The sequence below is a fragment of the Carcharodon carcharias genome, chromosome 9 (assembly GCF_017639515.1).
Source record: "Carcharodon carcharias isolate sCarCar2 chromosome 9, sCarCar2.pri, whole genome shotgun sequence".
Lineage (NCBI taxonomy): Eukaryota > Metazoa > Chordata > Chondrichthyes > Lamniformes > Lamnidae > Carcharodon > Carcharodon carcharias.
In genome coordinates this window covers 15868020-15890861 of record NC_054475.1, presented here as the reverse complement: position 1 = coordinate 15890861, position 22842 = coordinate 15868020, and the positions used below count along the sequence as shown (strand labels likewise).

Sequence of the window (22842 nt, the reverse complement as noted above, 5' to 3'; positions counted from 1 at the left end):
AATCTATCCCATTTAGCACGGTGGTAGTGCCACACAACACAATAGAGGGTATCTTCAATGTGAAGGCGGGACTTCGTCTCCACAACGATTGTGTGGTGGTCACTCCTACTGATACTGTCATAGACAGATGCATCTGTGGCAGGTATGTTTGTGAGGATGATGTCAAGTATGGTTTTCCCTCATGTTGGTTCCCTCAACACCTGCCACAGACCCAGTCTAGCAGCGATGTCCTTTAGGACTTGTCCAGCTCGGTGAATATTGGTTCTACTGAGCCATTCTTGGTGATGGACATTGAAGTACCCCACCCAGAGTACGTTCTGCACCCTTATCCCCCTCAGTGCTTTGTCCAAGTGGTGTTCAACATGGAGGAGCACTGATTCATCAGCACTACATGGTAATCAGCAGGAGGTTTCCATGCCCATGTTTGACCTGATGCCATGAGACTTCATGGGGTCCAAAGTCGATGTTGAGGGCTCCCAGGGCAACTCCCTCCCAACTGTATACCACTGTGATACCACCTCTTCTGGGTCTGTCCTGTGGGACAGGACATTACCAGGCATGGCGATGGTGGTGTCTGGGGCATTATCTGTAAGATATGATTCCATGAGAATGACTGTGAGGCTGTTGCTTGACTAGTCTGTGAGACAGCTCTCCCAACTTTGGCACGAGCCCCCAGATGTTAGTAAGTAGGGTCAACAGGGCTGAGTTTGCCGTTGTTCTTTCCAGTGCCTAGGTCAATTCCGGATGGTCTGTCCAGTTTCGTTTCTTGTTTGAGACTTTGTAGCAGTTTGATACAACTGAGTGGCTTGCTGGGCCACTTCAGAGGGCAGTTAAGAGTCAACCACCTTGCTGTGGGTCTGGAGTCACATGTAAGGGCGTACCAGCTAAGCAGATTTCCTTCCCTAAATGGCATTGGTGAACCAGGTGGGTTTTTTAAAACAACAATCGACAATGGTTTCCTGGTCATCATCTGCTGTGGTGAAATTCGAACCCAGGTCCCCAGAGCATGAAATTGGGTCTCTGGATTACTAGTCTAGCAACAATACCACTGCTTGGGTGGGAGGGAATGGGGGAGTAGGACAAGTTGGATAACTCTTTTAAAGAGCTGGCAGCAACATGATAGGCTGAATGGCTTGTTGTACATTCCTATCAATGAGTAGATAACTCATCTGGTGCTTGGGGGTGAACCAGAGAACAAGGTTCACAGTTGGCACGGTCAGTGACACATGAATTTTGGGAGACGCAGCAATTGTCCAGGAAGGTAAGAAATTGTGAAATTTGAGCTGCTTGCCATGTTTACCAATCTACACACTCTTGTTAGTTTCAAAGCGTTTAATTATACACATGAGAAAAACAGGAAGGGCCATAGATTGCGCTGGTAGGCTAATGAACAATATGCGCCATTAGTTAATCTCCCGCATGCCCATTTAATATCAAAGACTTACACAGCAAATTGCTGCAAGTGGGGGAGAGGAATGGTGCAGTGCCCTCTTCAGGGAAAGTGCACCTCCTTAACAAATCAAATTGAAGGATTGTTGCTGAACAATGCAGCTGTGTCAGTTCGAGTAGGTGAATTCAATGTAAAATCTGGTACTGAAATAAGGGAAGAGAAAGAAAGATTGGCTTAAGGGAGAGACAGGAAAAAGGTAACAGAAAGAAAAGGTAATAACACTTTATTAATTATTTTTTTTAAATCTTCAATTATTAAAACTTGAAGGAGTGAAACCCCACACTCGTAATATTTCATTTTCAGTGCCAGAGAGGTTGACTGGCAGTAATTAACATTTTTTTAACACTCATTGATGGGATGTGGGCATCGCTGACTAGGCTAGCATTTATTGCACATCCCTAATTACCCTGTGCAGAGGGCATTTAAAAGTCAACCACATTGCTGTGGATCTAGAGTCATATGTAGGCCAGACCAGGTAAGGACAACAGATTTCCTACCCTAAAGGACATTAGTGAACCAGATGGGTTTTTACGACAATCGGCAATGGTTTCATGGTCATCAAAAGACTTTTAATTCCAGATTTTTATTGAATTCAATTCACCATATCCCCTAAAACAATGAGGGTTTTGATAGCAGCTCAACTGTTACATAATTTTTTTAAATTCGTGGGATGTGGGCAGGCTAGGCCAGTAGTTATTACCCATCCCTAATTACCCTTGTTTAAGAGTCACATTTAGGCCAGACCAGGATGGCAGATTTCCTTCCCTAAAGGGCATTAATAATACCAAATTGGTTTATGACAATGGTTTCATGGTCATCATCAGATTTAATTCCAGATTTTTCTTTTATTGAATTCAAATTCTCCAATCTGCTATGGTGGGATTTGAACCCTGGTCCCCAAAGCATTATCCTGGGTTACCAGTTCAGCAACAATAGCACTACACCATTGCCTCCCCATTTACCAGATTGTTAGCAGAATACTTTGACTTGAAATAATTTGACTTGCCATGGCAGGATTATCTGGGCTGCAAATAGAGCAACATCACATCTTCAGTGAATTTCATTAGCAAGGCAAACAATAAGATGCCATTTTTGTGAATCTAAAGATGCAACTGGGACAGCAACTTTTGGATTTCCATGTTTAATCACCCTCACCTGAAGCCACTGTGAGATTTCCACATAAATAACAGTGAGCGCCATTTTTTTTGAAGGTAAACCCTGGGCCAAAGGTTTCACAATAATTCAATGAGGGGGAAAAAAGTGAAAATAATGCGATGCAGAAATTTTGTTTATTACAACGAACTAAAAGTCCTGTACAACTTTCTTTAATTTCATATCCTTACCATTACAGTTCACCAAAAGAGGAAAATAGCTTGCTCATCATGGCGCAAGAGATTACTGATTTACAACCCTCGGATCAACGCGAAGAATTAGGTTTCTGCCCCCTTGGACGCAAGCCGTCTTACGGATTAATAACGGATTTGAACAGCGACCCCAGTAAATGTGGAAATGTCTCAGGACCCCAGGACCCCTCCTCCTGTATTACGCGATGCCCACCAGAGAGAAAGCCAGGAAGGCAGCTGGACTTGGACGATGATGGGATATCATGGGGTGAAGTGTCCCAGAGCTCAGCCAGGCTGCCTCAGGAGAGAAAAGAGTTTACAAGCAAGGCCTGCTTATCCAGGGCCAAGTCAAACCCCTTTTCTGCCACAAGCCAGGATATTGAACATTCCACCGGATTGTTTAAGGTTAAACAAAGCAACTTCTTTGCTTCTTTGGAAGACCTGCTGACCTCCTCTTCAAGTGGCTCTTCATCATCTAAGTCAAACAGCTCACCAGCTGTGGAGAAGGCCTGGAATTCCTGTCACTGGGGATCTGCTCAGGAAGAGAATACCAACATTCCTGAAGACCCAGAAAAACAATACTTCGTGCATTTCAGTTCCCCTGTCCACTTCCTCTCCAGTTATTTTACTGAAGATCCCTATTTCTCACCTCCGAACTCAGCACAGCTCCAACCACCGGAAGACAGTGCTATGTCCTGCCTGAATGCTCCCTGCCAATACCTTGATAAGCTGATCCCAGCCCGTTGTCGGTCTGAGAATGATTACAGCGAGCTACCAACTTTCCCACGGTACATGGAACCTGGTCTGGCCCAACCAGTGGAAGAAGAACATTGTCACAGTATTGCTGAAGTAAAGGAAAATAGTAAGTTTGAATCCCAATACTACAAATAAAAAACATGGCATCATTAAGAGTAAAGCAGTCGGATTGCCAAAAAATCCCAACTGGTTCAGCAATGGCCATTAGGGAGGGAAGCCTGCCAGTCTTACCTCCTCTGGCTTTAATGCAATCGACTGTTAATTGTCCTTTGAAGTAGCCTAGCAAACCAGTTATTTGTAGCAAATCACTACAATACTGAAGGAGCACCTTCACCACACAGCTCAGAGGTGTCAGCTGTGTGTAACACTTCCAAAAGGTGTGGGCTGTGAGACTTGAATACTTAATCCGGGTTGATATTCTTAATGCAGTACTGAGGGAGTGCTATGTTGTCAGAAGTGCCATCTTTCAGATGAGACATTAAACCAAACATCTGCCTTCTCAGATGAATGTAAAAAAAAAATCTAATTCAACTGTTCTGAAGAAGAGCAAGGGAGTTCTCCCCAGTGTCCTGACCACTATTTATCCCACGGCCAATATCACTAAACTAGATTACTGGCCATTATCACATTGTCACATAGTGGGAGCTTGCTGTGCACAAATTGGTTATCATGCTTCCTTCATTAAATCTGCAAAAAGCACTTCACTGGCAGTAAAGCATTGTGGGAGTTGTGGGGTTGTAAAAGGCAATATTCAAATGCAAGTCTTTCAGCTCAAGAAGGCAGCTCACCACCACCACCACCACCACCACCTTTTCAAGGAGCAACTAGAGATGGGCAATAAATCCAGGCCTCGTCCCCACATCCCGAGAGTGAATGAGAAGGAAACAGAGTAAATGTTTTGGGCTCAATTCCTGAACCTAACCTCTTGTTGCCTCTGGCCGTCTCTGAAACCCCAACCCATTTCTCTGACCTTTCCTTCTGTACCTTTAACAATACCTTTATACCTTGAACAGAACACAAAGAAATGAAAGAAAGGATGAAAAGAACCTACATTTATATAGCACCTTTCACAACCTCAGGGACCCAAAATTCTTCACAGGCAATAAAGGATTTTTTTTTTTTGGGTCACTGTTGTTGGAAGCTGGTCAGCTCAGATGGCTAGATGCCTGGCATGTGGTCCAGAATGGTGCCAACAGCACTGGGTTGAATGCTGTTCCAGCTGAAGTAGCCTTAAGGCCTGCCTCCACACCCTTCCCTGGTGTGAAATCATGGCCTAACCCATGGTTTGGCAACCCTTGAATAATCAAGGTTACAGACGAAGAAATCATTGTTGTAATGAAGGAAATGACTGAACGATTCAATTTGCAGCTACAGGAATTCTATACTGGAGTCCTGGGGAGGGTTGGAAATGAATATATAAATATATTAATGACAGAAACCAGCCCTCATAAAGCTGCCAAATTTAGTGTTCACAGTCGAGGGGAGGAGGTAAGTGGAGAAGGCACATTAAGCCATTTAAAGAAGTACATGTGTGTAAACAAATGGACATAACAAATAAGAACAGGGAGACCCCTCAAGCCTGCTCCTCAATTCAATGAGCTCATGGCTGAATTTTGACCTCAACTATTTTCTGCCCGGTCCCCATATCCCTTAATTCCCTGAGACCCTAAAAATCAGCCTATCTCAGTCTTGAATATGGAGACCAAAACTGCACAATGTACTCCAGGTATGGTCTCACCAAAGCCTGTACTATGGCAAGACTACCTTGTTGTTGAACTCCAACTCCAACTCCAATAGAGGGTGAAAGGAATTTAAACCCTGTTCACAACCTGTATCACTGCACCCCTTAATTCCCTGAAAGATCAAAAATCTGTCTATCTCAGTCTTGGATATACCCAACAATGGTGCATCCACAACATACATACGTACATACAAATTAGAAGGAGTAGGCCACTTGGCCCCTTGAGCATGCTCCACCATTCAATAAGATCATGGCTGTTCTGACTGTAACATCAACTCCACAGACCTCTGTGTAGAGAATCCCAAAGATTCACAACGCTTGGATGAAGAAATTTCTCCACACCTCAGTCCTAAATAAGTGATCTTTTATCCTGAGACTTTGTCTCCATGTTCTAGATTCCCCAGGACAACACTTTCATCCCAGGAACTAACCTAGTGAACTACAAAGGGTTTTAAAACCCTGCTCACACACAGTGGCCTGGATTTTGATGACCCAGGAGCCCTTTAAAAATGGTAGGTGAATCCAAATTCCAGGATTCCCAACCCCATTCCCGGGCTGTCTGATTTTTGGGAGTGCCTTTAAAGGTTGTGGGCTATTTCATGTCAAAAGCCCACAACTGGACCTCCGTATCTGGCCAGCTCCGTTGTGGGGCTAGGTGTCTCCTGCTCCTCCACAATTTTCATGGATTCGGGTCAGGTTTACGGCCCTCAGAGGGAGTCTGCATGAGGGGACCTTTTAAAAGGTAACTTCAAAAGGTCGTCCTCATGCCCCCTATGCCAAGCTCTGCCCTTCCATCCACTGCCTAAGGCCACTCTTTCCACCTATGCTAAGTTCTGCCCTCCCACCCCCTATAGCCCTTCATGCATCCTATGCCAAGCTCTGCTCTTCTACCCACCCTCTTTGGCCCCTCTTGACCCCCGTGCCAAGCTATGCCCCTTCCATGTCCATTGACCCCCCCATACACTGTCTAGCACCAATGAACCTCAGTGTGACAATATGATGTGTTTTAAAAAAAGCTTTTTTAAAAAATAAAGTAATAAATTCATAACTTCCTACGATGTTAAAAAAGTCATTTCACTTAGAAGGCAATAAAAGTGTCAATCATCCAGATCCTTCATGGTATCAATAATGAAAACCACAAACCCTGGAAACCACTTAATGTTGTGTAAACAAACATTGTGGAATTGACAGCAGAGATCAGAGAACCTGAGCTGTCAATCAAACAATGGTTTCTCTGGGACACAGCCGTTTCAACAAGAGTAATGGATGTCTGGACACTGGCCTCATTATGTATGCTTGGCATAGATGTGCAAATTCTTAGGTCATTAAAAGTGCCATATGAACTCAAGTCTTCTTTCTGTTCTGTAGTTTTCTTAATTCTCCATTACCACTAACTGCAGACCTTTGCAATGTTAGCATAGAGCATTTACTATCTACATGCCCTTAACTTGCCACAATGCATAAATGAAAAGGTGATGATGGAAAGGTGATGGGAGAAGTTGGAAATGGGGTACTGCACCTGGGCTGTGACTCAAGAATTGTGTTTGGCATGGCATCCTCTGAGTTTGGAGTGCTCGATGATGCAACTGGTAGAGCAGGATTACCCATCATTGCAGTGAGCTCAAATGGTCAAAAACCTTCCTTGGTATGATCTGATTGAATCTGTGCAGTTTTCAGAGATTAGTGGTAATCCTCCAAGGGATGGACTTAAGTGTTGACTAAAATAAATTCTCCTTTTCAATTTGGTTTTTCAGATTCTGATGAAGAAATTCCTCCTCCTCTACCAGTGAGAACCCCTGAATCCTACATCCTCCCAGATGACCCTGGTAAGTGGATCACTTGTCTCTTCTGAGGACCCAGATTATAACTTGGAACAGGAGCGCCTGTGAGAAATTTTGGGTCTTGAGGGGGGGTCCAAACTACAAGCTGGAAAGTTCTAGAATGATTGGAATGTAGTTTTTTTTAAAAGGCATGAAACTTGTAAATGTTGATGTTCAGAGAGATGTGGGTGTACTCGCAAAGGAACACAGAAAGCTAGAATACAGTAACAGCAAGCGATTAGGAATGCAGATGGCATGTTGGCCTTTATTGCAAGAAGTCTTGCTAAGTTTGTACAGGGCTTTGGTGAACCATACTTGGAATACTGTATGCTGCTTTAGTTTCCATATTTAGGGAAGGGTGTACTTGCATGAGAAGCAGTACAGTAAAGGTTCACTAAATAAGTTTCCAGGAAGAGAGGGTTGTCTTCTGATGAGAGGCAGATTAAATTGGGTCTATATTCTTTGGAGTTTAGAAGAATGAGAGATGATCTCATTCAAAGTTGAAACATACAAGATTATGAAGGGGCTTGACAGTCTAGATACTGAGACATTGTTTCCCCGGACTGGGGAATCTCAACCAAGGGGGCTGAGTTTCAGGATATGGGGCCAATCATTTAGGACTGAGATGAGGGGAATTTTCTTCACCCAAAGGGTTGTGAATCCTTGGCATTTTCTACTCCAGAGAGTTGTCAGTACATCATCATTGAATATATTTAGGGCAGTGACAAACAGATTTTTGGGGTCCCAGGGAATCAAGGGACATAGGGAGTGGAAGTGGAGTTGAAGCCCAGGAATGGCCATGGTCATATTGAATGGTGGAGCAGGCTCCATGGCCAGTATGGTCTAGTTATGCTCCTATTTTCTATGTTCTGAAGTGAGAAACTGCCTCGCAACTTGTCCTATCAATGCTCAATAAAATAGGTTAAAAAAAAAAGTCCAGTCCCACCATGATAAACCCAAACTTACAACCAATGCACATTATCAAACAAGTACTACTGCTGAACAGACAGGGAGCATAGTTATTCCCTGGTTCCCTGTGATTAGTCACTTCATGGTTTATTTTCTTCTGATACAGAGACTGTGCCAGCTCCACCGGTATCTCAGAAAATCGGAACATCTTCAGAGTGGAGTGGATCCACCCAGCCCAAGACCTTCATAGAATCCACGAACGTAAAGACACGGAGTAAGGTATGGGACACAGGATGCCAACTCAGCGTTTTGGTGAACTAACTGATAGAGCAACAGTTCTGGGCTGGCAAATCAGAGCCTTAAGACTGTAAGGGCAGAACCCAGGATGCCATGTGTTCGTTTCTCATGGGTGTAAAACAGGGGCAACCCTGACAGATTTATTAATGGGATGTCCTGTGCCCAATCTGTATGAGAGGTCAGGCCACTGTGAAATTCGTCAGGCCTATTTTTCCAAGACATCCCAGGCAGCCACCTAGACGGGGCTTGGGCATTTCCTATATAAATGAGGATGCCAAATACCTATTCAAGGACCCCTCTGAGAAATGAATTTCTGCTGAGCAGAACAGGGACCAGCACCTGTTGGCACCAAGTCTCGTCACATCTGACCAATTCAGGCCTCAGTGGGTGATTGTCATCCATCCTAGGAGTGTTTGATGGGGACAGTGTGGTGGAAGCTTTATTCTATATCTAACCCTGTGCTGTACCTGCCCTGAAAGTGTTTGGTGACAACATAGAGGAAGCTTTACTCTGTATCTAACCTTATGCTGTACCTGCCCTGAGAGTGTTTGATGGGGATGGTGTAGAGAGAGCTTTACTCTGTATCTAAGCCTGTGCTGTACCTGCTCTACCTACTTTAACCTACACAGTTTTACCCACCTTTGCACCCACCCCAATGCCCCTGAAACTGTCTAAACAATTTTCACTACTTCAGTCTTTGTGTCTCCAATACTCTCTCCTCCATTCCACCCTAAGGTATCTCCAATTTCGAAGCTCTGAGCACCTGCATCCCACCTGAACAAAGTCATACTCACCCATTAGCCCAGTCTCATTGTCCATCATCGAGGTGCATTCAAAAACCCTCTCTGTATTTATCAATCCCTCCATTACATTAGCCCTATCCACCTTTACACAGTGTTCCTGCCTGTCTGTGACCTCTAGGTTCCATCTGACATGAATCGTGTGGAAATCCCTCCCTAAACCTTCCCTCCACTCTGTTTCTGCCCAGCCTTTGAGAATGACACACTACCCTAAACCTATCCTTTAATGCAACATTGTACTTTCTTCACACGACCTCTCTTGCCCAGTCTATCCATAGGATACTAACTCTGCTACTTCTGTAAACTTCCATTTATGATTCATTGCATTGTGTGTTTTACAGAGTTTAAAACTGAGAGCCTTTAGGATGGGTGAGTGTTTCAAGCCTAATGTTTTTAATGTTGTAGATAGTTATTCAATTCAGCTTTTCTTTTTATCATCCCTGGGTACGCCCTGTTCCACCAGCAGGACTGACCCAGCAGAGGTGGCGGCTCAGTGGTATACACTCAGGAGGGAGTTGCCCTGGGAGTCCTCAACATCGACTCCAGACCCCATGAAGACTCATGGCATCAGGTCAAACATGGGCAAGGAAACCTCCTGCTGATTACCACCAATGCCAAACTATGAAAATTATGTCTCTACTGATCATATTTGTAACTGTTAACTATGCTAGTGACTTTAGTAACTATTAACCATACAAGTAATTCTAATAACTATTAAGCGTGTCAAAAATTCCTAAGTATTAAGCATGCAGGAACTTTGATAACTATTAACCATACTAATAATTCTAGTAACTAAGTCTTCAGAGTCATAGAGTCATTAGGGCACAGAAGGAGACCATGCAGCCCATTGGGACCATTCTGGTAACCATACCGTTATTTTTAATAACTATTAACAACACCATTAATTTTAGTAACTGTGTTAGTGACTTTTTAAGTTATGATTTGGGAATTTTTGGCAGTTTACCCACAGATTGGATTAGGAAGAAAGAGAAACTTCTATGTTGGATTTTTTTTTAAAGTCTATACGATTCAGACAAGTTTCTCCGATCAAGCAGAGAGGGACAATCGCAGCCCCTTGCAAACCTGCAACCTCTGCCATCTAGAAGGACAATGGTACCAGGCGCATGGGAACATCACCACCTGCAAGTTCCCCTCTGAGTCCTTCATTATCCTGACTTGGAACTATATCACCATTCCTTGCTGTCTCTAGACCAAAATCCTGGAACTCCCTCCCGGCACTATGGTTGTACCTACACCACACAGACTGCAGTGGTTCACGAAGGTGACTCCGCATCAACTTCTCAAGGGCGATTAGGGGTGTGCAACAGATGGCAATGTTGCTAGTGATGCCCACATCCCAGGAATTAATTTTTCAAAATATGATATGTCACGATTGATGTATTTTTGGAGTTTAAGTACATTTGTTCTAGTTGTCAGTCACGTGAATTGAGAATTCAATTGCCTTGAATCTATTTTGTATTGCTGCTCTTTGCAACTCTCCCCAGTATTAATTTTTAGATGATCAAATATTTTGGAGAGGGATAGTGGACTGGATGAGGTGGGGCCCTGATGGAAGATCAGCTAATGTCTAGCAAGATCTGGTGATACAGATTTATGTTATTTTGCCAATTTACTCAGACTTTATCTCTCCCATAGAAAGAAAGTGTGACTCATTAACACTTCCAAATTCAATCAGTGAGTATTATTCTCTCTCCTTTTTGTGTGTCCTCCCAACACCATGAAATAAAAGTTGGCAGTGCCCAATCACCATGTTTCAGACTCACTCCCTGTGTTACAGAATAAAACCGGACAGACCACCCGGCATTGACCTAGGCACCGGAAATGGCAATAGTATAACCAGCCCTATTGACCCTGCAACTGACATCTGGAAACTTGTGCCAAAATTGGAAGAGTTGTCCCACAGATTAGTCAAGCAAATGTTTGACAGTCATACTTAATGAATCATACCTTACAACAATGTCCTAGATTCCTCCATCACCATCCCAGAGGTGGAGGCACAGTGGTATACAGTCGGGAGGGAGTTGCCCTGGGAGTCCTCAACATTGTCTCCGGACTCCATGAAGTCTCATGGCATCAGGTCAAACATGGACAACGAAACCTCCTGCTGATTATCATGTACCACCACCACCCCCACCCCACCTCAGCTGATGAATCTGTATTTCTAAAAAAAATTCTTTCCTGGGAATTGGGCATCACTGGCAATGCCAACATTTGCTGCCCATCCCTAACTGCCTTTGAACTGAGTGGCCTGCTAGGCCATTTCAGAGAGCATTTAAGAGTCAACCACATTGCTGTGTGTTTGAAGTCACATGTAGGCCAGACCAGCTAAGGATGGCAGATTTCCTTCTCTAAAGGGCATTAGTGAACCAGATGGGTTTTTATGACAATAAATGATAGTTTCATGGTCACCATTACTGAGATTGGTTTTATATTCCAGATTTGTATTAAAATTCCACCAGCTGCGGATTTGAACCTGTGTCCCCAGGCGATTAGCCTGGGCCTCTGGAATACTAGTCCAGTGGTATTACTATTACGCCACCACTCCTCCATGTTGAACACCACTTGGAAGAGGCACTGAGGGTAGCAAGGGTGCAGAATATATTCTAGGCCAGGGACTTCATTGTGCATCACCAAGAGTATCTTAATAGCGCCACTACTGACTGAGCTGGCCAAGTTGGTAGCGGTATCATCTCAAGGGGAGGGGTTTAGGGTTGTGGTTGTGGGGTGGGGGAGGGGAGGTGTACTGATTGTAAGCACCAATCATATTTGTGCTACATATTTGGGAAGGGACCACTGACTGAATTCCCCCCTCACTCTGTGGGCTTGCTGGCATGATATGAACGCTATAACAGAACTGTCCTCTCTGAAATTCTCCAACTAGCCCTGTGTTCCCAATGGATTTTATTTCTCAGTAAATTTATTTTTACAGTGTAAAGAAACCAGATAAATACACAGTGCGCAGTTGTCAAATGGCTTTAATCAGTCAGGAAAATTCATACTCTAGTGATTCCCTGGTTATGTGTCTTTGTATATGGTGTCTCCCAGTATTTCCCTGGTGTGTGAACTGGTCATTCCAGCTGATTCCTGGTTATGACTTGCTGCCTCCTTATTTCTGAAGCGTGACTGGTCCTTCATTTCACCTCCAGCTTTGCCACAATCTGCCTCCAGACCACCTTCATCACCTGAGACCGCCAATTCCAGATCATCAGCCGATTCCAACAAGCCCTTTGCGAGGAGCAAGGTGGGGAAGGTTTGTCTGTCCCATTACCGAGTTTAATCCTTGTCTGTAGATGGCATCAGTACTGAGTATATAAATCAATTACAGTAAAGGATGATTAAGTGACATTTTATTTTCTATGTCCTTTGTTGAGGCTTTGCTTTAAAAAGGATTTTGTGGCAACAAACTGCACTTGGGGAAGTGGTTTGGGGAACTGTTTCCATGTTGTACATGGTGAGAAATCAGAAATAACTTTGAATTATATGGAATGCACAGCGCAGAAACAGGCCATTTGGCCCAACTGATCCGTGCAGGTGTTTATGTTCCACACAAGCCTCCTCCCACCCCTCTCCAACTCACCCTAAGAACATATCCTCCTATTCCTTTCTCCCACACCTGTATCCAGCTTCCCCTTAAATACTTCTCTATTATTAGCCTCAACAACTCCCACTTAGCAAGTTTCACATCCGTAACTTAACCAAACGTCTATTGCCCTGCCCTGAGCCCCTCATCCTGTCAAACTCAGCAATCTCTCCCCAGTCAGTCCACTCAGTGACATTCCCTGGCCATGATTAAGTTTGAACTAAGACAGTTTTTATAAAAGAAACAAAGGAGTAAAATTTTGCTTCAGAAACTCTTCACTTAAAGTCTGGTTTGTGGGTGTGGTGACACTGTAAAGTTTGCAATGTTCATAACATTTCCTCTTCCACAGAGCTTTGTATAGAATCTTACCTCACTGTTGTACGGTAGCGTGTTGTATAAGTTACTAAACTCATAACTGAGAGAATGTACCTCAAATCCTATCATGCCAGTTTTAAAAATCTGGAATAAGCCTGTTCACTCATGTCCTTTAGGGAAGGAAACCTGCCATCCTTACCCAGTTTGAGCCCATAGGTGACTGCAACCAAACCAACGTGGTTGACTCTTAACTACTGTCTGACCTAATTGTGTTAAACTTGAAGAAGAAGGCTCTATCAAACAGCTGGCAGAGGTCCATTAGGCTGAATGGCCTCCTGAGCTGTGTCATTCAATGATTCCAAGGCCCATCACCACCTGCACACCAGAGAGGGCCAATATATGCTGACCTTTCCAGTAACGCCCCAACCTGAGAATTCTGAAACTGCTGTGTTGGGATTTGAACTCCTATTCACTGGAACGCTTACACTTACCATACCCCATTGCCACGGCAGGATTTCTGAGTCTGGTTGCCAACTCTGGTTGGGTTCATTCCTGGAGGCTTTATCATGTGAAATCCCACCCTTAAATCACTGTGTTCCTACATTCACACCATTGGTCCATCCTCCATATGCACTGCCCTCCCACAACCAATTGGGAATAGTCTTCTTGTTACCCAAATCGGATTAATCCAGACAATGAAAATGGCATTTTCCCTCATTTCCAATAATCTTGCAACAAATAAATGAAACTGTTCAAAGCGGGGAAAAACATATTTTTGAATGACTCTGTGATTTTTCTCCTGGGATTTGATCTCAGCAGACTCCTGGAGATGAATCTTCAATCCTGGAGGATTGGTGATCCTACCTCTGGGAAACAAGAGGACTGGGAGCTCCTGAGTTAAGCAGCAAAACCTGAGCAGGGAGACAAAATCCTGCTAAGCCTTTTGAAATCCACTCCTGATGGGCAAAATCATCCCAGATTTGCACTAAGTGGGGTAGCGGGCGGGTAAAACGATGTTTTACCCACCAGTCACAATGGCGGCTTCTCACGCCATAAACCTGCCGCAATAATTATGCATTCCCGGGATACACGCAGTTTCCATGGTGAGGGGCTCCGATTCGCCTGCCACACCGTCACCTCACCGCTTCATCAGGCACCACATTTAAAGTACAGCCGCGCTCAGTGCTTCCAGCCCAGGACCGCAGCGAAGAAGACGGCAGCCCTTGAGCACCTGTTGGGCACTGTGGAGGCCCCGCTGTGATGTCCTCTAACCCCTGCTCTGACCACAGGAGGAGCAGCTACATTACCACTCCAGCTCGGTAGGCGATGGCAGTGGTGATCGGTGCCAATGTTGAACAGAAGAGGTTGACCATCCAATGCAGATAGAGAATGAATGACCTCATTCGTGCAGCCAGGGTAAGGCGACCATCTCATCACTTTAAACTCACACACCCAAGCCCATCACACATTCACTGGTATCTCACTCACTGCCAGTCAGGGGACATCACCATCCACTCTCTCACACACACCCTCGCATCTCCATCTGGCCTCATCTCCTCTGGAGACTGCCTCCTCAGCCCTCACTGTCTTGAGGCCACTTGCACAGATCAACATGTGCCCCCACACACACCCTGGGATACCCTCTTTCCCCAGTACAGCCCTTGTCCTGCAATCCCTTCCCTTCCTGAGTCCACCTCTCCCCTTTCCCCAAGCAAGAACTTGCCCTGCAGCCATTGAAAAGACACCCACCCATATGGCTGGTCTGGTAGGTAGAGGCCTGCCGTACCCTAGAAATGATGTGGGGCTGTCTGTGAAGCCTGGCGCTGATGACTGTGAATGCTGACTGAAGCAAGGTAGGGGCAAACCAATCTTGAAGTCCCGAGCGAACTGCAGCTCGCCATGTGCACAACTTACAAATGTTGTTGTTAAACAGGTTGGCGTGTTTTCCCGCCGACGTGGGCGGACGATCCAGCCGGGGAGGATGAGTCCAGCGGGCTGGCCTTATAATGATATTACAATGCGTTTCCCCACGTCCAATGGTGGGAAATGTGGGAAATGTGAAACCGATTTTTGGCCTTCTCACCATACTGTCCACTCACGCCACCATGCCTGACACTGGTGGGCATGGAAAATCCCAGCCATCCAGTGCCCACTATATGCTAAATTGCCTGATTTAAGTTGGGGGGGACGGGGGGTGAGATGTGCGGATGAGCACATGGAGCACTATAATTGTGACTCAGTACCCTCGTTTAAGGTAAGGAGCTTTTTTTTTATTCTGGGCATCACTGCATCACTGGCAAGACCAGCATTTGTGCCCATCCCTAAATAACCTTTGCCAGGTCATTTCAGACGGTAGTTAAGAGTCAAATGTAGGCCAGACCAAGCAAGGATGGCAGATTTCCTTCCTTAAAGGGAATTAGTGAACCACAACAATCGATGATAGTTTCATGGTCATCATTACTGGGACTAGCATTCAACTTCAGATTTATTAATTGAATTTAAATTCCACCAGCTGCTGTGGTGGGGTTTGAACCAAAGACCCAGAGCATGGGTCTGGGCCTCTGGAGTACCAGTCCTGTATGCTACTGTCTCCCCCTGAAAACGTAAAAGAGTGGGGAGGGGAACGAGCCAGGATTCCTGCTGCTGCTGCAGTGATCCATGTTGGCAGTGAGAGCCCATGAGAAAGATCAGGGCCAGCTGAGAAGCTTCCCATAGCTGAACAGCCAACCAACGTAGGGTAACAGAGGAAGATCCCGTTGTTCAGTAACACCTACACTTCAGGGCAGGAGGGGCAGAAAAATCATAGATTTTTTTTTAGGAAAGCACAGAGTTAACATTTCGGGTCAATGACCTTTCATCACAACTGAAAAATGTTAAAGTTTAATTCCAAGATTAGAAATTCTCTGACTTCATTCCATTCTGAGGAAGGCCATCTACCTGAAAAGTTAGCTGTTTAATCTCTCTACTGAGGCTGCCAGATCTGCTGAGTATTTATAGAATCACAGAATATTACAGCGAAAAAGGGGCCATTCAGCCTATCCTTTGCTAGCTCTTTGAAAGAGCTATCCAATTAGTTCCATTCCCCTTGCCCTTACCCCATTGCCCTGGCATTGTTTTTCCTTCAAATATTTATCCAATTCCCTTTTGAAAGTCACTATTTAATCTGCTTCCACTGCCCTTTTCAGGCAGCACATTTCAGATCACAACAACTCTCTGTGTTTCGTTCATTCTATAAACTGTACATGAGGAAATTTATAGTTCCAGCAGGCGGCATCTGTATGAGAGGAATATGTTCCACTCCCATAAGTTGTGGCCTAAAAAGTGGAGGAGGCCATTCAGCCCCTCGAGTCTATTCTGCCATTCAGTGAGATTGTAGCTGATCTGCACATTCGCCTGCCTTAGCTCCATGTCCCTTGATAATTTTCCAAACTTAAATCTAAACCTTGGTCTTGAAAGTTTCAGCCTTTGGTGGGAGGGAGTTTTAGATTTCCACTACTCTTTGTGTGAAGAAGTGCTTCCTGACATCACTCCTGAATAGCCTAATTTAAGATTATGACTCCTTCTTCTCCTGGATTCCCTCGCCAGAGAAAATATTTTCCCTCCCTATTCACCCTATCAAAACCCTTTCTCATTTTAACACCTTAATCAGATTACACCTGTAAATTTCTGCCAACATCAATAGTCAGTCAGGTTCCTCTGCCCTCCATTTAACCTCCCAAACAGCACTGTGGGTGTAGCTACACCACATGGACTGCAGCGGTTCAAGAAGGCAGCTCACCACCACCTTCTTCAAGGGAAACTAGAGATGGACAGTAAATGCTGGCCCAGCCAGTGACGCCCACATCCCATGAATGAATAAAAAAGGAACCTGTTAAACCAGCACCCTTGTTAAAGAGGCAAGCAACCAAACACCCTAGATAAAAGCAAAATACTGCAGATGCTGGAAATCTAGAACAAAAACAAAAATATCTGGAAAAACTCAACAGGTCTGACAGCATCTGCGGAGAGGGATACAGTTGACGTTTCGAGTCCATATGACCCTTCATCAGAACTAAGACATATAGAAATGAGATGAAATATAAGCTGGTAGTGGGAGGGGGGGTGGGTGGGATAGGTAGAGCTCGATAGGGGGCCAGTGATAGGTGGAGGCCAAGAAGAGGTTGCCAAAGATGTCATAAACAAAAGGACAAAGGGGTGTTGATGGTGGTGATATTATCTAAAGGATGTGCTAATGGGGACATTAAGGGTAGAAAGCAGGACGAACGAGTGGCTGATGGCCCTAGCGGGTGGGGGTGGGGTGGGGGAGGAGGGTGGAGAGGGATCGAAATGGGCTAAAAGTAGAGATGAAACAATAGATCGAAATAAATTTAAAAATAGGAGGGAAAAGAAAAATATATTTGTAAAAAAAATTATAAATTATTGGTAAAAGGGGGTGGGGATGGAGGAGAGAGTTCATGATCTGAAATTGTTGAACTCAATATTCAGTCTGGAAGGCTGTAAAGTGCCTCATCGGAAGATGAGGTGCTGTTCCTCCAGTTTGCATTGAGCTTCACTGGAACAATGCAGCAAGCCAAGGACGGACATGTGGGCCTGAGAGCAGGGTGGAGTGTTGAAATGGCAAGCGACAGGGAGGTCTGGGGTCATGCTTGCAGACAAACACCCTATGTACGCGCTGAACGTTTTGAATACAAACTAATTTTCAGTTCTCGCTCCAGTGAAGGAGTATAGAGGGTTACAGATTGTTGCTTTGCTCCCTAGGATTAGCTTCTCTAACTGCTGTTGTTGGGGACAATGATTGAAATGACAATAAATCAGGAATAATTCATAGCATCGCACCAGCCTTTTTAAAGAACCTATTTATGATTCTGTCTCTCTCTCTCTGACTGTTTGCAGAGTTTGAAAATTCTACGGAATATGAAGAAGAGTAAGTGGAATTATGTTTGGAATAAAATTAATAATGGTGTCATTGAGATATAGTATCATGGAATTATACAGCTAAGAGGCCATTTGGCCCATCATGGCTGTGCCAGCTTTTTGAAAGAACTATTCAATTAGTCCCCCTCCCCTGCTCTTTCACTATTGTCCTGCAAAAGTTTTCCTTTCCAAGTGTTTATCAAGGTAATAAAATTTTAAGTGTCCAAGACAGCAGGAGCTGACAGAATATCTGACATGCTCACTTTGGATGTGTCACTGTACATCTGAAATCAGGGCTAATCTGAACCTACCCTACTGTCTATTTAACATTCTATCTTGATGGAAGGTTGGTAGCTGTCTAGTCTGTGTGTGGCCAATGTTAGCTGTTCATTCAAGCAGAAGTTTGTGCAAACTGGCTGCTTTGTTTGCAGTGACTCAGAATCACTCTTACCCCCGAGTCAGAAGGTTGTGGGTTCAAGTGCCACTCCAGAGACTTGAGCACAGAAATCCAGGCTACACTTCCAGTGCAGTGCTGAAGAACTGCTGCACTGTTGGAGATACTGTCTTTAAGAGGAGACAGTAAACTATAAGGCCCCATCTGCCTGCTCAGGTGGGTGTAAATGATCGCACAGCACTATTTGGAGCAGAGCAGGGTAGTTTTCCCCATTGTCCAGGCCAATATTTATTTTTCAGTCAACATCACAAAAAAAGCAGATTGTCTGGACATTATCGCATTGCTGTTTGTGGGAGCTTGCTGTGCACAAATTGGCTGCCGTGTTTCCTACATTACAACAGGTTCTACACTTTAATAACTTTGTTGGTTGTAAAGCCCTTTGCGATGCCCTGAGCTTTTGAAAGGGTGAGCAAATCTGTTACTGACAGCAATTTGTGGGGGTGAATTATAGGGCAGAATTTTCTGCCTGTCGGGTGGGCGGGCCCAACCCAATCTCCAGCAGGCGGGGAGCCAATCCCCGCCAGCGAAACAGGCCGCATCACCATTTTATGTGGGCGGGCCAATTAAAGCCCACGCAGCGTGATGTCCAGCGGGAAGCACTATGCGCTTCCTGTGTGAGCGGGGGGGGGGGGATTCCCTAAAAGCGAGAGTGCACATGAAAGAGTGCAGCCTCAGGGGGATCGCTTCCACTTTGAAAAATATTAAAAATAGAAAGAAAAAAAAATTCCCTAACATGTCCCACTCATGTGACAATGTCACATGAGATGGGACATGTTCATAATTTACAAAAAAAACTTTATTAAAACTTTTATAACCCTGCATGAAACCTCGTCCCGCTGGTGGATGAGGTTTCATGTTTTCTCTAGCTCCCGCCGGGGTTCCTGGCCTGCCCGCCGGCCTTAATTGTTTAAATGATCCTGTCAACGGCCTCAGTTGGCCATTGACAGGTCGGCAGGCCCACAGCTGATTTTGATGCACCCCCGCCTTCCTGAAAATTTAAATGGGGCGCCATGACGACGGGGGTTCTACCCAATGTCATCCCGCGTCATTTTTACACGTCGGCGAGTGGGACCCACCCCCTGCTCGCCGATGGCAAAATACTGCCCGTGGTGTCTCTCACAAAATAAAGTGCATTAATGCAAGTGTGACTTCCTATGGTATACATGAAACAGATCCAGCGACAGTCTGTGATCTACCAGCTTCTGTAGCTGGGAATTATTCAGAATTTATAAATGCATTGTTTCTTTAAAAGGTCAGTCACTAATTCATTTTGTGAAAGACTTTATTGATCCGACTGTAAGAAGCAAGTTTTTTTTTCAGACTTTTAACTAAAAATTTAAACTTGCCAAAAAGGACATTGCAACCAAGCCAATGGAAAGTGTGGTTAGTGCTTCTATACACATGTGTCTCTCTCTCTCTCTCTATCTGCAGCTATGACCAGTGTCCCCGCAATGTCCAGGTCTCCAGAGACAGAACCAAACACAGAACATACTCGTTCCTTTCTGAATTTTGGTGAGTTTCAGTGTTTACTCAAGCTGATATTTGGCAATTTTTTTGATTGGTTGTGGCACCTGTTTATTACAAAAATTGTCTGAAACACTCTAATTGTTAGAATCCGGTTAGGGACCCTTAACATTTAAAGAAGAAATCCGAGCACCCAGCAATTAACCAACAGAACTACACCGTAGGATTTCACATTTTTAAACAAAACCTATCAAAAAGAACTAAACAAACTTAGCACTATAGCTTATAAAGACTTAGGCTATAAACTCAGTTCTACTTTTTACTTCCCCTCAAGAGTTCTCACATTTTATGAAATCTTTAATGTTTATTCGCTTTTCCTGGAACCAACTCAAAAGGTATATCACTTCTCTTCAGAATTCACTCTGATTTCTCTTTAGCGTTGCGGTTTTTTGCCAAGATACAGGATTTCATGGGAGTTCTTCCATTAGCTTTTGGCTAAGTGACCGTCTAATTTCTTTCTTGAGCGCTCAACTCTGGATTTCACACTCCAGCCCAGGCATCCCCATGACTCCTGAGTAGTGGTTTCAAGCATCAGAAAACACCCTTGGTTTCCTATAGCCTGTTGCTATGCTTCCAGACTGTAACCAAGCTGATTACTTCCAGAACACCAACTGCAACAATGTTAACTGCCTTTGCTGAGTGAATTACTGTAGATTTCTTCCCTTAGCTTCCAGCTAAACAAATCCTCCAGTTGTTTACCCCCTTTCCAACTTTGTTTTATACTGAATAGCAGCTCCAATCGCAGGGCTGTGTCATGGATGATAGATCTAGCATTTACTCTACTTCAGTGTAGGTCTGACTTTATCTCTCGACTTCCAAGGAGCTACAAGCTACTTAAGATCCAAAGCTGACCCAGTCTGTTAGCTGTTTCTCTCAACCAATCTTGCCTGCTGCCTATGCCCTAACTGAATTTACAAAGATAAACTCAGAACAAAGAATCTCACTAAGCTCCACTCAGCTCCATGTTAATGTGGCCCATGTGACCTGTTCCCAGGTAGAAGTGTAAATTAACTACCTTTTAATTCCAAAGGTTTCCTTAATTCTAGGAACCCGCATGAATAATTTATATCCTTTACTGGGATAACTGCAAATGTCATGTCTCCAGTTCTTTAGTTAATTAAGACTACCTGACATTTTATAACTCTCGCCTTTTTACTCTGACTTTATCCAGTTAGCACAAGTTGCTTTTTGAACTGTAATTATCTTAAGTCTGTGGGTTTACCAGCCTCTCGATATTTATCAAGGTTTTTTTCCCACTGAATTTACATTTAACAATCAATTTCTAAAACTAAAAAGATGTACTTCTAAAATGTATGAACTATGACATTATGCATATGTAACTAGTGGAACATAATTAAATGTTTATGGGATTTGCAAATGCCATCTGATTCTAGACAAAAAAAACTTTAAAAACCATTCATTGGTAGTTAGAAATGAGCATATTGCACATTTTAAAAATTTTTTAGAAGTTAAATCATTAATTCTCAGGGTGTGGACATCTCTGGCAAGTCCAGCTTTTTTAAGCCATTCTTAATTGCCCTACTTGAGCTCTGAAGAAGCGTCATAAGGACTCGAAACGTTAACTCTGTTCTTTTTCTCCACAGATGCTGTTAGACCTGCTGAGTTTTTTCAGTATTTTCTGTTTTTGTTGTTTGATCTCCCCAAGTGCATCAGCTCACACTTCTGTGGGTTGAATTCCATTTGCCTATCTGCTCCCCTAACTATCGAAACACTGATCACTTATGGTTCTTCCAATCTTCCTGGTAGCCCCTGGTGCAGCTGAGCTACACCTGGTGCCAATGACTTGGGTCTGGCTGCACTCCCCAGGTGAACCATCACTCTCAGCAGTATTCAGAACTGATCTATCCCTGATATATCCCTGCAATTTAGAAAGTTAAGGTGATTTGATGGAAGTTGTCTGGATATTCAGGAAAGATATAGGGTAAATAGAGAGAAACTATTTCCTCTGGTTGGGGAGTCTAGGATTAGGGGGAACTGTGTAAAAATTGGAGTTAGACCTTCCAGAAGTGAAATTAAAAAACACTTCTACATACAAGGGTGGTAGGTGTTTGGAACACTCTTCTGCCAACATCATTAATGCTAGATCAGTTGCTAATTTTAAAATGAGATTGATAGATTTCTGTTATCCAAAGCTATTAAGGGAGATGAGGCAAAGGCGGGTATATGGAGTTGTGTTACAGATCTGCCATGATCTCATAGAATGTTGGAACAGGTGCAAGTGGCTGAATAGCCTCCTCCTGTTACTATATTGCAACCCCTGCGTTGTTGACCTACAGTGGCCCAGTTCATCGCTGCCTCAAATATAAACTTTTCATCCTTATGGATTTATCATCTCCCTATCTCATTACCTCCTCAAGAACCCTACACTCCTCCAACTCAGGCCTCTTGTGCTTTCCCCACTCCAACTTTGGCAGCTATACTGCATGGACCCTGAGCTCTGGAATTCCATCCATAAATCTCTCCATTTCACCGCTTCGCTTTCCTCCTTTAAGATGCTCTTTAAAACTTACTGCTTTGTTCAACTTTATGGTCGCCTGTCCTAACATCTCCTTATGTGACATTATGGCAATCGAGGCATTCAAAAGGGAGCTGGATTGTTATCTAAAAAGGAAGAATGTGCAGGGTTATGGGGAGAAGGTGGGGGAATGATACCAGGTAAATTACTCGTTCAGAGAGCCAGTGTGGACATGATGGGCTGAATGGCCTCCTTCAGCGCTGTAACAATTTTGTGATGTGGTTTATGTGATAAACTCCTGAGTGCTTTGGGAAGCTTTACAATGATAAAGGGGCTATATAGATGGAAGGTGTTGTTTAAAATTTATATGCCTGCATATTGGTTGAGTGTTGCATTTGATGAACATGGATTGTGATTTCTAACAGCTGGAATCAGTGAGACA

The 22842-nt window shown here is 44.0% G+C and overlaps 1 protein-coding gene across 5 annotated transcripts in view; it reads left to right on the top strand.

Annotated features, from left to right (window-relative positions):
* Positions 1–22842, top strand: part of LOC121281777 (tyrosine-protein phosphatase non-receptor type 22-like) — a 100848-nt gene that overhangs the window by 72423 nt on the left and 5583 nt on the right. For 4 of the 5 annotated variants that reach the window (XM_041194749.1, XM_041194750.1, XM_041194748.1 and 1 more), the window contains 8 exons: positions 2802–3655; positions 7045–7116; positions 8186–8298; positions 9458–9485; positions 10773–10811; positions 12284–12387; positions 17926–17956; positions 19832–19912. In XM_041194749.1, coding sequence (XP_041050683.1) covers positions 2802–3655; positions 7045–7116; positions 8186–8298; positions 9458–9485; positions 10773–10811; positions 12284–12387; positions 17926–17956; positions 19832–19912 — 1322 coding nt within the window. The remainder of the gene's footprint in view (positions 1–2801; positions 3656–7044; positions 7117–8185; positions 8299–9457; positions 9486–10772; positions 10812–12283; positions 12388–17925; positions 17957–19831; positions 19913–22842) is intronic. The other variant, XM_041194747.1, reaches the window with a different exon arrangement.